The 14,532-nt window shown below is 44.1% G+C and overlaps 1 protein-coding gene across 5 annotated transcripts in view; it reads right to left on the bottom strand.

Moving 5' to 3' along the window:
* Positions 1-669: 669 nt before the first annotated feature.
* phf20.S (PHD finger protein 20 S homeolog) overlaps positions 670-14,532 on the bottom strand; it is a 45,449-nt gene continuing 31,586 nt past the window's right edge. For all 5 annotated transcript variants that reach the window (XM_041578986.1, XM_041578985.1, XM_018238429.2 and 2 more), the window contains 7 exons: positions 12,982-13,146; positions 4,335-4,510; positions 3,573-3,672; positions 3,283-3,478; positions 2,094-2,487; positions 1,516-1,696; positions 670-1,004 (listed from right to left, as the gene is read on the bottom strand). In XM_041578986.1, the coding sequence (XP_041434920.1) occupies positions 862-1,004; positions 1,516-1,696; positions 2,094-2,487; positions 3,283-3,478; positions 3,573-3,672; positions 4,335-4,510; positions 12,982-13,146 (1,355 nt within the window). In that variant the 3' untranslated portion in view covers positions 670-861. The remainder of the gene's footprint in view (positions 1,005-1,515; positions 1,697-2,093; positions 2,488-3,282; positions 3,479-3,572; positions 3,673-4,334; positions 4,511-12,981; positions 13,147-14,532) is intronic.

Below are 14,532 nucleotides of genomic sequence, written 5' to 3'. Positions count from 1 at the left end.
CATCGGAATGAGCCATTTTTTTATGCAGAAAAAAAATGCCATATTAAATATCACATTCAGTTAGCATATATTTAATTTTCCCTTGCTCTGTAGGCACAGATTGGCCATAATTTACTAGAAATTAAGTATACAAAAAGTTATGCTGTAGATCATTCTCTACATATCATGCCGTAGCCATTAAGATAAACCGTATAGTGCCCGTGTACCATTACCATTGCAAGTACAAACAAGCCAAAAAAAAAAAGCTCAGGATAAAGAATAGCTACAAACACAGCGCTAACAGAATACAATGAAAAAGAAGAACATTTCTCATGGGGATAACATGACCAAATGTCATGACTGTACTTCTCGATGATTAAATACTGCAACGAGAGAATCCAGCAAACACTTAAATAAAACAGGGGAACAATTTGCAGATAGTCTCCATGATGCATATTTTTTGCAATCAGAACTGTCCTTAGTGGCAACATTTCAAGTCACATTAAAAAAAAAATCTCATTAGAAAAAACACAATTTTAAGAGCAAAAATAACAACCACTTCCTTTGTCAGGGGGCTTTCTTTGACTACAATGCACCCTACTGGCATTGAAAGAGTGAAGAAGCAATAAATCATGGCAACCAAGGCAACAAAACGAAGAGACCCAAGACGCAGAACTACAATTTTTGGGGGGGGGGGGGGGGTTACTTATAATTATGAAAGTATAACAATAGAGTGCCTTTACTTTGAGGCCAATCATTTCATTGTTCAACTCTGCAGTCTGTCTGCAGCACATGCAGTCTGCATGCCATTGCCAAGCTCTGTAGTGCCCGAGCCTTGTGCAGCCTTATAGAAGACCAGCCAAGATGTACATTGTATGCTCCTTATGTTGAGCAGTAGAGAGCTATTTGTTCCACTTTGCTAAGGTCCGTCAGGAGCTGTTTGATCCGATGTTTGAGCTGAGGAAGTCGTGCGAGGGGTTCTGGAGGCTCTAGTTCTCCTGTGTAGTCCAAGAAACTCTCTAGCACTGCAGAAAAAAAAGAAAGTCCATTAGTAACATAGGAAAGCATCTTAAAGCAAAGAATAAATTAGCTTAGGATACAATCTTGTGCAGTGGTTTTACATTGTATGTACAATGGAGCTACAACAGGGTTTAGCCCATTTGACAAGTTACTTCCAAGCTAAGGAGTCAATGTGAAAAATAAATTTGTCCCCTCTTAAGAAGACTTAAATTGTAAAGGGCATCTCCTGGGTTCCCTCAGTATTGATATTGGCAATAGGGTTGGGAAATGGTATTTTGTGTAAACCAATGGGGCCTGACCCTCAGCTTTACTTATCTCCCGGCCACAATTCTATCTGTGCTAAATAAAACAACACACCTCTCACCTATTTTTATACAGTTACAAGGCTCTAAGGTTTGTGAGAAATAGCAAGGTACATCTCCAACATTCTTTATCACTTACATATCGAATACTCCGATTTCATTGATACAGCATATTATCTCTGAGATACACGAGGTAGAAACATGCTGCACTTACCATCAAGTTCCTTCTCAATGAAATCCATCCGGTGAGTGACTTCATCCTGCAGAGACTCCAAATGTGCCAGTAAGTTGAGTTGCCACTGTATCTGTGAGCTGATGCCGCCATCACTAATATCTATTGGCGGAGAATGCGTGACCTCTTGAGGAGGGTTCCTCTTGGACAGGCATTCTCTTACCTGGTTAAGTACAGTGGTTATCCATTAGAAAACAGTGGGGATGTACTAGATGTATAATTATTAGTGAAATTGCAGAACAATATAGTAACTATAAACAGTAATGGCTGCAACTCGAACACTGCTGTGCATTTGAAAGCAAAGAAACTCAACTAAACTTGATGATAAGGAGCACTGTTTTTGACAATAGGCAGTTTGAAGGCTTTGAGGAACTTAATTTCCTGCAACTTTTGTTTATGTCTACTAGGATGTCAGGCACAGAAACTGACTAAAACATCCTTAAATCCCGTTATGGGGTTACAAATCCAAGTATCAGCCCTTGTCTGTCACTCACAGCAGACAAATGGGTATAGTATAAGATAATTGTAAGATAATAACATTCATACACCAAATGACTCACCTTACAGTAATTATGCTTTGCTTCGCTCTCTGTTTTTATTAGCTCTCTGTCCAACTCCCACCCAAGTCTCTCAGCAATTGAGTCTTCCCTGTTCTGCCGTATTCGCTCCACTCCACCATCCAATGCCGAACTGCGTGTCTCCACAACAAGTCTCTGTTCTACTGCAGGGTAATAGGTCCTAGGTTTTTGGTAACAGTGTTCGCTCATTATGTAAGATTCCTCCATAGAAGGAATGGGGGAGGGTTTGTCCACGGCACCATTGTAAGTCCGATGAATTGTGGAGTCACCTTTGCACGAGTTTTCTTCCCCGATGCGCCTGATGTAACATTTGTCATTCGCTGCTTGCTGTTTCCAAGGTTGGCCCCAGAATTTCAAGTCTGGATGCTCTTTGCTTCTGTTTACATAATAAAAGGAATCAAGATGGTGAACAAAAAAGAAGAAATAGGGAGCATATATGCTTGTCTGTTTTACATTTTTATATTCAAAGAGTTGAAAGTGTATCCTCCATTATATTCTTAGAAAACAAAAGGAATTCTGTCTGGATGAGAGTTGGATAAAATGGCAAAAGATTAATTTACTGATCTGGAAAGCTCTGTCAGTCCCTTGCCCAGACAGAACAGCAGGATGAGCCCCTGCTATACATTTATGATAGTAAAAATTCATATCATGAAATCTTTTTTATTTTTTTTAATTCAAATTGCAAAAATTGCACCTATACGTTAATTAAACTCCCTTTAAAAGAAAATATACCAAGACGTTCCTTGAAAAGAACAAAAGAATTTCATTCTCTGGTGCCATTTAATTTATTACCAGAAAAAAGACATTTAACTTAATTATGTTTCAGAGCATCTTGGCGTTTAACACTTATAAAGGGGCAGCAAAAACTAAATAGAGCCATGTGGGTTCGTTTGCTGCATCTGAAACCAATTGGGCTCAAGGTATTTAAATGTAACTACAGTATGTATTAAAAACAATGCCTCTGATGCATACTGGTATACTGAGAATGTGTTGACTTCTAAACTGTCCACTTTAGCCATTAACCCCTACAGGTGCCTGCATTAGCCAGTTGTAATGCAACCTAATACAGGGTTTAATGGCCGCACTGTGCCTCCTACACCTTAAAAAAACATGGCAACTAAATCTCAATAATTTTGATATAATTTAGAAATATAAAAAAAGGATAACGTACTGCAATATACTCATCTTCAACTGCAGTCCATGCAGAACCTCAATCACTCTCTGTACATCCCCTAATAGCTGATGTGTGGCCACAATCTTCCTTGCATTCTGATGAGAGTAGTTTTCCTCCAGACACGACAAGCCATGCATATGCCCCTTATCCAGCCAGTCCTTGTCATACCAGTACTTCAGACTTAGCCTCTGACCTAAACCAAAAAAGGGGCAGGTTGGTCCCACGCAAACTACACAGTCAAATGTTGCAGTCAGAAGAAGCATGAAAAAAATATAAACAAACTGTACCTGGTGGATTCTGGCAAATATAACACTTGTATTTCTCAGGAACTTTATCTTCTAGTAGCCCCATGCAGACACCATGCTGCCAGCAAAGGCATTCTTCACACTGCATACAAAGCAAACCATGTTCAGCGAACAGGAGCACTGGCCCCAGGTCTTGGTTAAGCTGTTATAATGATTGGGGGGTTGGAAAACCTCCAAACGATGATAATATCTTTTCTTCTCCATTAAGGTTAATGATTCATTGTTCTATATATCACTTATCCTATGGGACAAAATAGCCTACAAGTTGCTATGAAAATGAGCTCAATAGCAGTTGTAATGGTCATACTAAACTCTCTGCAGGTTTCATATTCAAAATTAAAGGGGAACTATTGCGAAAATTTGATATAAGCTTCATTATACTGAAATGAGCTCTAATTCATCTGCTAGGAAAGGGAGCCCCCCCTTATAAGATATTGGCTCCAACTGTCAATGAATATCAGACACCAAACCAAAGTTTCTTATTTCAGTATATATTAAAACTTGCATTAAATTTTCCTTTTCACGATAGTTGCAATTTTCAATGGAATTTAAAGCCCCTACTTACACTAGGTTAATATGTTATACATTACTTCACAGGGCATTTCTACACACATTGTGTGATCTGACCAAAGATTTATATTCTTTGTATCTCACTTCAGTATCACCCCCCCTCTCTGTAGAGTATGAAAGCAACTAATTTTCATAGTTTTATCTCACTTACTTTTCTTTTTAGAATACGCTTACCTGAATCATAAAATCATTCTCGTCTTGCACCTGACACATGCACCGTACTAATTCACAATTTCCGGGCTCTTCCTCTAGTTCTTCATCGCCATTTGTCACATCAATCTCTTCATTGTAGTCATCGTCATCGCTCCAAAGCAAATTTTCAGTGCAGGAATCACTCAGAGTATCCTCGTCTGAAAAAAAAAAAAAGGTTATTTATTCATTTAAAACCGAAGATACAGATACTGCAGTATGTATATATATATATATATATATGTATGTGTGTATGTGTGTATGTGTGTATGTGTGTATGTGTGTATGTGTGTATGTGTGTATGTGTGTATGTGTGTATGTGTGTATGTGTGTATGTGTGTATGTGTGTATGTGTGTATGTGTGTATGTGTGTATGTGTGTATGTGTGTATGTGTGTATGTGTGTATATATATATATATATATATATATATATATATTTTTTTTTTTTTTTTCTAACTGGACCATTTGTCCATGTCTCTTTGTATTTTAATTTGTTTATAAATGACCTTGAGGTGAGCACTAAAAGTACAGCTATTGGACCTTTTAGCAAAATACTCAGGACCTGGGGTTTTCCAGATAATGGATCTGCTAAAAATCATTTATACGTTAAATAACCCCAATAGGATTGTTTACCCACCAGTAAGGGTTATATATATCCTAGGTGGGATCAAGTACAAGGTACCGTTTTGTTATTACAGAGAAAAAGAAAATGTTTTAGAAATTCTAATTATTTAGGTAAAATGGGGTCAGTGGGAGATGGCCTTGCTGTAATTTGGAACTTTCTGGATAACGGGTTTCCGGATAATGGATCCTATACCATCTCTATTTTTGTGGACGACAAAAAATTATGCAAAACTATAATTCCATTCAAGATGCTGCCACTTTACAGAGCCATGTTCAATGCTTATAAGCGCAAGGTTAGAAATGACGTGAGTTATACACTCAGTGGTAGTACATTGGTGGGTACCCTTAAATTAGAAGGATTGGGAAGGCTTAACTAGACGGATAAAAACTTTCGCTTTGCCTCTTCATTGATCGCAGGCAAAGCCTCATCTTGAGAATGCAGTGCTGTTTTTGGCTCTAGTCCTTAAAGAGATACTGACACCTGAAATTAAACTTTTTTTTACATCTATTATAATATTGTCTTTGCAAGCTACTTCTAACTTTGCCATAAAGTATTTGCATGATCCTTTTACATTACCTGTCTGATCCCCGATGTTCCTGTATGAGGGGGCTGCCATATTTGTGCAGCAGGAGTCTGTTAGCATTAGCAACTGTAACTAACAGGCTGAGATGGGACAGTCAGGTTGGCAAAGTCAGAGTGTCAGAGAGTCAGGCTTAGGAACTTCAACTAACAATTATTTACAAAAACAAACCTCTCAGCAAAAAATGATCAACATGACCTATAGGTAACATTTAATGTACATTCATATGCTAAAATAAATTTTTTAGTGTCAGTATCACTTTAAAAAGGATATTAATGTGCTAAAGAGAGTGCAGAGACGTGCAAACAGATATGGAAAATATAAACTACAAGGGTTGAGATTGAGTTTATTTGCTCTGGAGAAAAGGTGCTTGCAATGGGTTACTGTTTACAAGTATATTAGAGGACATTAAAGACAGATAGTGGGGGATACTTTTTCTTATAGAAAAGATCAAGACTTGAGGAATTGAGAATTCATTTGAAGGTAGGTAGTTCTTCATGGTGAGTGCAGTAAGGTTGTGATGGCAGACTATATTAATGCCTTTAAAGGGGTTGTTCAACTTTAAATTAACTTTTAGTATGTTATAGAACGCATGGCTAATTCTAAGCAACTCTTCAAATGGCCTTCAATTTTTCTTTATTACTTTTTTTTTTTAATTATTTGCCTTCTCCCTCCACATTTATTGTTCCGGCTGTTTTATTTATATTCCAGTCTCTTATACAAATTAATGCATGGTTGCTAGGGTAATTTGGACCCTATAGACCAGATTGCTGAAGTTGCAAAAGAACAAGCTAAATAACTCAAAAACACAAAACAGGATTTTTGATACTCACCGTTAAATCTGTTTCTCTGTAGTCAATAAGGGGGACACAGGGACAGATGGGGTTAAGCTCAACCCTCTAGGAGGCAGGACACTTAGAATAAAAAAGAAAAAGGGGGCGTGCCAATACCATGGCTTAACCCAACCTAGAACTAAACCATTCAGTTAGTAACAAAGAGACTGCAAGTAATAAGCAAACAATGCAGAACTGGTAAACAGGAAAACTTTTCACTTGAGGACCAACCGGTCCAACTCGCTGAAGGGCGGGAAGCCCTGTGTCCCCCTTATCGACTACAGAGAAACAGATTTAACGGTGAGTATCAAAAATCCTGTTTTCTCTGTCGTCTCAAGGGGGACACAGGGACAGATGGGGACTTAAAGCAGCCCCAACAAAAGAAACAGGGTGGGAGCGAGATAAAGACACCTCACTGTACCACCGAATGCAGTACCTTCCGGCCAAAGGCAGCTTCGGCTGAGGAAAAGGTATCGAGACAATAGAATTTTGTAAATGTGTGTACGGAAGACCAGGTGGCCGCTCTGCAGATCTGGTCCAAAGAAGCTGAATTCCGCCATGCCCAGGAGGCAGCCACCGACCTTGTTGAGTGAGCCCGAAGACCTGCCGGGGGAGTACGACCCTTGGAAACGTAGGCCTTCTCAACGGTCTCTCTGATCCATCGGGCAATGGACACCTTAGACGCCGCCAATCCCCTTCGAGTCCCCGAGTGCAGAATAAACAGGGACTGCGAACGCCGGAAAGACTTGGACCTTTCCAGATACCAACGGAGGGCTCTGACGACATCCAAGGCGTGAAGCCTGCGTTCCTTGTCATTTTTGGGATTCGGACACAGGGATGGTACGACGATCTCCTGATTGATGTGGAAAGAAGTCACCACTTTGGGGAGAAACGACGGGACAGTGCGCAGGACAGCCTTGTCCTTGTGAAGAACAAGGAAGGCCGGATCACATGACAAGGCGCCGAGTTCCGAAACCCTCCTGGCAGAGGAGATTGCCACAAGGAAAACGACCTTCCGAGTAAGCCAGTCCTCTGAGACCGTTCCAAGCGGTTCGAAGGGAGGATCCAGAAGGGCGTCCAGGACAAGGTTGAGGTCCCAACCAGGAGTCGGAGAACGGAAAGGAGGAGCAACGTGAGCCACCCCTTGGAGGAAGGTATGGACCGCGTCATCCATGGCCAGACGGGATTGGAGTAAGACAGACAGTGCCGAAACCTGCACTTTTAAGGAGCTGAGTTTCAGGCCCAGCTGCAGACCCCGTTGGAGAAAGGATAAAACTCGAGGGATGACACAGTCCATGAAGGAAGAATCCGCTGAGGGGACAGAGGTCTCCCTGCACCAGGTCCAATAGTTCCGCCAAACCCTGTGGTAGGCCTTCGAAGACGTGGATTTGCGGGACTTCAACATGGTGGCGATGACATCTTCTGCTATCCCCTGTCGTCTCCAGATGGCTGCCTCAATAGCCATCCCGTCAAAGCGAAAAGGCCCGGGTTGTGATGGACGATGGGACCCTGAAGTAGTAGGTCGGGTCTCGGAGAGAGACGCAGAGGCCGGGCTACGGACATCTCCTGAAGATCCGAGAACCAAGTGCGCCGGGGCCAGAAGGGGGCTATGACGATGGCCGTGATGTGAGACTGCCGCATCTTCTTCAGCACCCGAGGTAGCATGGGAAGAGGAGGAAAGACATAGGCGAGGTCGAATCGCCAGGTCTGAGTCATGGCGTCTATTCCCACTGCCAGAGGATCGCGGGAGCGGGCGAAGAAGGCGGGTACTTTGCGGTTGACTCTGGACGCCATCAAGTCGATCTCCGGTAGACCCCAGTGGTCCACGATTTCCGCGAACGTGTCCGGGTGAAGCTCCCATTCTCCCGGTTCCAGAAGGTGTCGACTGAGGAAGTCGGCGCTGGTGTTGTCCACTCCCGGGATGTGAATGGCGGAAAGTTTTACCGAGCTGGCTTCCGCCCAGTGCAGTATCTGCTGAACCTCCGCCAAGGCGGCCTTGCTGCGGGTCCCGCCTTGCCTGTTGATGTATGCGACGGTGGTGGAGTTGTCGCTTTGCACCCGTACGGCCCGGGACTGAAGATGGGGCGACCAGTGTCGGAGAGACAGTTTTACCGCTCTTAGCTCCAGAACGTTGATGGAGAGTTTGGACTCCTCGGGGGCCCATAGCCCTTGTGCTGACCGATTGTCCCACGTTGTGCCCCAGCCCTGGAGACTGGCATCCGTAGTTATCACTAACCAGTCTGGGGTCGCCCAGGACTGACCCTCGGACAGGTTGGTCGGCGTGAGCCACCAAAGAAGAGACTCCCTCGTCGAGTTGAGAAGGGAGATTCTCTGCGATAACGGACCTCCCTTCCAGGCGGCCAGAATGTTGGCTTGAAGCGGGCGAAGATGCAGTTGTGCAAAGGGGACCGCCTCGATCGATGAAACCATGAGACCGAGAACCTTCATAAGGAGATGTATGGAGGGTTTGGGGGTCTGAAGTAAGGATTGCACTCGAGTTCTGATCTTCTCCTGTTTGTCCGGAGGGAGACTCACTCTTTCTGAGCGAGTGTTGAACTCGAGTCCCAGAAAAATCATCCTGTGACAGGGAAGCAAGTTGGACTTCTTCCAATTGATGGTCCAGCCGAAGTCCTGAAGTAAGGCAATGGCTTTCTGAAGATCCCGTTCGCTCTTGTCTTTCGTCCTGGCCTTCAGGAGCAGATCGTCCAAGTAAGGCGTCACGGAGATGCCCTGGAGTCGCAGGGCTGCCGCGGTCACCGCCATGAGTTTGGTGAAGACCCTGGGGGCAGAAGACAGGCCGAAGGGAAGAGCCACAAACTGATAGTGCCGATTTTTGAAGGCAAACCTCAGATACTGGTGGTGAGGAGGCCAGATCGGTACGTGGAGATAGGCGTCTTTGATGTCCAGGGACATCAGCCACTGATCTCGTTCCATCCCCCGGATGACGGATCGAAGGGTTTCCATCTTGAACTTGACAGACCTGATGAATTTGTTGAGAAATTTGAGGTCCAGTACCGGCCTGAAGGAGCCGTCGCGTTTGGGGACCAGGAACAAATTGGAGTAGAACCCTGAGAATGTCTCCGGAGGAGGTACTGGAGTGATGACGCCACTCCGTTCCATCTGGTGGACACAATCTAGAAAGGCCATGGCCTTGGTCGCACTGGTGGGAACTCTGGACATGAGAAATTTTCGAGGAGGGAGAGAAGAGAAGTCCAGATGATAACCTTCCGATACGATTTCGTTCACCCAGGCGTCTGAAGAGTGCCGGAGCCAGACCTCCCGGAATTGCAGTAGTCTGCCCCCGAAGGACTGCTGCGATCCCGGAGGGGGTGCCCCGTCAGCCCGAGGCGGATTTATCGGCAGAAGACTTGTTGTGGAACTTGTTGGATTTCCAAGCCGGACGTCCTTTGTCAGCTGGTTTGGAGCGAAAATTGGAACGCCCGGAGGGACTGTATCTTCTGGAGAATCGGGTAGGTTGACCCCGAAAAAATCTGCTACGGCGAGGCGGAGTAGAAGACTTGTTCTTAGACTGTGGGAGAAAGGTGCTCTTACCCCCGGTGGCCTGAGAGATAATTTTCTCAAGCTCCTCACCAAACAGTCGTTGACCCTTGAACGGAAGAGAAGTGAGGGACTTCTTGGAGCTAGTGTCGGCGGCCCAATTTTTTAGCCATAGAGTTCGACGTGCCGCCACAGCAAGGGCCGAAGTGCGAGCGGTAATTTGAGCCGTGTCCAGGGTAGCGTCGGACAGGTAGGCTGAGGCTTCAGCTAGAGAACGTACGGATTCTATAAGGTCGACCCTGGGAACGCCATCCTGCAGATCGGAAAAAATAGATTCTGCCCATGCTTGGATGGCTCTGGCCACCCAGGCCGAAGCTAGCACGGGACGAAGGGTAGAACCCGCGGAAGAGTAGACAGCCTTGAGGAACCCCTCGAGACGTCTGTCGGACGGATCCTTAAAGGCCGCCGCATCGGTAACGGGTAGTGTCGTGGACTTCGAAAGTCTGGAGACCGGGGCGTCCACAGTTGGAGGCAAGGACCATCTGTCCACCAGATCCCTAGAGAAGGGATAGGATTTCAAAAATTTCCGAGTAGCCTGAAATTTACGTTCTGGAAAGTTCCATTCCTCCTGAACAATGCTTAGAAGTTGTTCATGAGAGGGGAAACAGAGGGAAGACTTATGTTGCCTCTTAAACAAGCTGGATGATTGAGATTGAGATTCCGTGGAAGGGGTAACCTTGAGAATCTCGGTAACCCCTTGAATAATGCGATCGACGTCATGTTGAACGTCACGGCCCGCGGACTCCTCGTTGACCTCCTCTGCGTCCGAAGAGAACTCGGAAGGGGGCAATTCACCGTCGGAGTGAGAGGATTCCCCTCCAGAGGCGGAATCCTCGGACGGAGTATGGGTACTAATGTGACCCTTGGACTTCTCCGATCTTTTGCGTTTGCCGCTGGATTTATGGTCCAGCTTGGCCAAGGCTTTACCTAGAGTATCAGCAATGGATGGGAGATTCTGTAAGGAAGCTAAGGACTGAGAAAGTTGAAGCGCCCAAAGGGGGGCTGGAGGCTCAGTAGAGGGTCCGGGGGAGGGGTCTGGGACAGAGACCTCAGGAGTGGGGGTCCCCCCCGGAGTCCCCGTGCTGTCACCAGGATCAGGGTTGTCTACCTGAGTAGGATCAGAAGACACCCCCTTTTTGCAAGACCTGCAGAGGGGCTCACCTTGACCTCCTTTTATTTTAGCCTGGCAGTTTTTGCAGGTGAAATATGTAATTTGTGCTGCTGCTTTTGCTGGTGCTCTCCCCCCTGCCCTAGGGAAAAGTCCCCCTGACTTACCCTCTGCCATTATAGCGGTGTCTGAGTTACCTGCTGAATGGTAGTAATGGTACTGTTTGGGGCTGTAATGCGCTGAACCCTGGCAATGGAAGGGTTAATTGCGCACGGCTGTAATGCGCTGTACCCTGGAAATGGAAGGGTTAACTTGCGCGCGTCCAGTGGGGAGATCTCCTCCTCTGACCTGTGGCCCCCTGCAGTTACGAGCCCTCAGAAGTGCGCCAGCGTGGTGAGCAGTCGGCGCGAATGAGAAGGAAGGAAGAGGGAGTTAGGAGCCGCCTCCTGAGAAAGCGCGCCTAACCATGCGTTCCACCTGGAGCGCAAAACAAAATGGCGCTGGAACGCATGGCGCGTCCCTTCCTCCTCCGCATCGCAGCGGCGGCGAAGAGGAGAGAGAAGGACCTAGAGCGCAAGGGGGGGGAAGCCCCCGTATCGCGCACGGCAGTAATGCGCTAGTAGCAGTGAGGCAAGGGGCGAGACCGGCGGGCAGGACTGATTTCCAAGCCTGCGCTGTATTTGCAGCCGTAGTAGGTGATGGAAGGGGAGGGAGAGCCAGCAGAGGTTAAACCACTGAGAAGGGGTTATACTCACAGTTTTGCCGCACCGGTTAGACCCTCTGCTCTCCCATAACGGAATGCAGGCATGTCTTGCCAGGATTGTCAGTATAGCTAATGCTAGAAGTGACTCCGGTGGGCATCCCTCGTAGGAGGCACATCACAAAGGATACAGGTAGCCCTGCTCCGGATGAAAAACCTCATTTGCCAGTATTCTGACAAAATACTTCATTGAAGAATTTTTGTCCATCCTCCTTGGAAGCAGGACACTTAAAAACTGAATGGTTTAGTTCTAGGTTGGGTTAAGCCATGGTATTGGCACGCCCCCTTTTTCTTTTTTATTCTAAGTGTCCTGCCTCCTAGAGGGTTGAGCTTAACCCCATCTGTCCCTGTGTCCCCCTTGAGACGACAGAGAAATTAAAAATGAAAACCAATTGCAAATTGTAACAAAATATTACTATCTACATCATACTAAAAGTCAATTTAAAGGTAAAGAACCGCTTTAAAGGTAATGTGAAACCCCCTGCCCCCACAGTGGTTTTTGCCCTAAAAAGAAAACCTAATTATAAGTAACTTTGAAATATAAATTTGTTACAAAATCTTTTTTAAAGGTATTTGTATATGCACTGAAAGCAGTGTTTATCTGTCACTCTTAATTCTCTGCTCTGATGGCTCAGAGTCTTGAAACAATGTAAAATAAACCAAATTAACAGACCTTTCTTTGCTGGGGAACTAAGACTTTTGCAACATTGTGTAAAAATAACAACCAGGAGTTAGGCATCTGCCGATTTCAATAGCAAATGTTTTTACAAATAACATTATAAGCACTGAATCCTGTGTATATTAAAACGCTTCCTAGATTTGTATTTTCTTTTATTAGGCAAATTTGCAGACTTGTCCTTTAAAAGTGCTTGGAAGGTTTCTTGGACAAGCATATTATCAAATGCTATTTTAATACTAAAGTCTAAAAATAGTATAGATATTTGTATACATCGTTATATATTGAGTGTGTATTGGGTATGTGTATACATGTGCACTATGGTACATTCGGAGGGTTGGACTTAAAGGACTTTGGTCTTTTTTTAGCCCAAATTAACAATGTAACTACAGTAGAGAACAATTCACAACGAAGCAAGGTTAGCAGTCAGTGCTATAATTCTCCATGAATTATGACCTCCCCTGTATTTCACAACTAAAAACACATCCTTACCACTTATGCTTCCTATGTCTCTTCTTCTGCCATGATCTGAGCTCCTCATCGGTGCACTTTTCACTTGACAAGATGGCTTAAGATCAGGACTCTGTTTGATCACTTGCGTTTTTTTGGGAGACAGTTCTTGCGATATATCAAGATTTTCTTCACTACCAGAGATCTCTGTGAAAGGAGAAAAGAGTATCAGGTGCTATTAAAGACATAATAGAACAATATAGAGAGGCCCATTTATTAACGGTTGAATTTTAGTGGTATTAGAACTTTTTGAAACCATGGTCAAACTCATTTATTCTAAAACCTAGGATGCTACGAAGGTTATTTAGAAATATTGAAAATTTAAAGTGCGAAAAGAACACTTAACGTTGCGCTAAAAACCTGAATACCTCTAAAAATTCAAGTGCTTTGGACAATTGCTAGAGGGAAAAGAACCTGAAAACCTTGAATAGTCTGATTGGCTTAAAAAAAAAAAAGGGGGGCAAATGCGATTAGCGTTTTATGTGGCAAATTTTTCATATTAAGAGTTTTACATGATTTCAAAAATCGTGAATTTTTAGAGTTTTAGGGTAAAACTACACTGGAGATTTTGATCAGATTTTGTGGGGCAGATTTTTTCTGATCTTGCCATGCAACACCACGAGATTTGTAGGGTGCTATAAAATCGCATTCCACTATAGCTAGAATATAATCGGATATATTATAATATAATTGGATGGTGTCGTTTGTTCATGCATCTACATCCCACAGTCAATGTACCATCTGATTTTATCTTGTTGGATGAAGACACAGCATGTAGTGTTCACATCCGATTGTTGTGTTAGATGGAAAGTTTTCCATGTAATTTACCTGAGATTTTAATATATCACTTCCATTATATTTGGACTCATGCCACCACAATATCTGTTTTGTTGATCCAACACCATCCTACAAAATCTCCTGTGGAGTTTAGCACTCCACCTGAATTTTTTGAGAAAAGGTAAAATTTGTGGAAAAATAGAAACATGAATGTTAGTAAATCAGGCCCCTACTGCATCGAATTTGTTTTGGGTACTGGGGTCCCAGAAGAAGCAACATGCAGTTCCCAAACATCATCAAAGGTAAGAAAGGGACAATTGTCAATTGCACTTTAAAGGAGAAGAAAAAATTTTTTGCCAAAAGTTAGGCACCACCAAGTGATCACATTTACTTACATGAAACCCCTAGGCTGGTGCACCTATTAGAAGAAAACTGTACCGGCCCGGGATTCTTCCAGCGAGCACCACTGATTACCTTCTTGTTTTGGCTTCTTGTTTTTTCTCGCAGCTGTGCATGCGCAGTAGAGCGAAGAACCCAACTTTAACAAAAAAGTCGGTTATTTTTATTTCTACTGCACGGGTGTCTGCCCTGGACATTTAAAGAATGAAGAAGCAAAAAGACGATAGCTCCGTGGTGCTCGCTGAAAGAATCCTGGGCCGGCGTCGTTTTCTCCTAATAGGTGCACTGGCCTGGGGTTTCAGGTAAGTAAATGCGATCACTTGGGGGTACCTAATTTTTGGCACCCCCAAGTAAAAA

The sequence above is a fragment of the Xenopus laevis genome, chromosome 9_10S (assembly GCF_017654675.1).
Source record: "Xenopus laevis strain J_2021 chromosome 9_10S, Xenopus_laevis_v10.1, whole genome shotgun sequence".
Taxonomy (NCBI): domain Eukaryota; kingdom Metazoa; phylum Chordata; class Amphibia; order Anura; family Pipidae; genus Xenopus; species Xenopus laevis.
The sequence above is the reverse complement of the archived record's forward strand: the minus strand, read 5'-3'. Positions and strand labels throughout refer to the sequence as shown.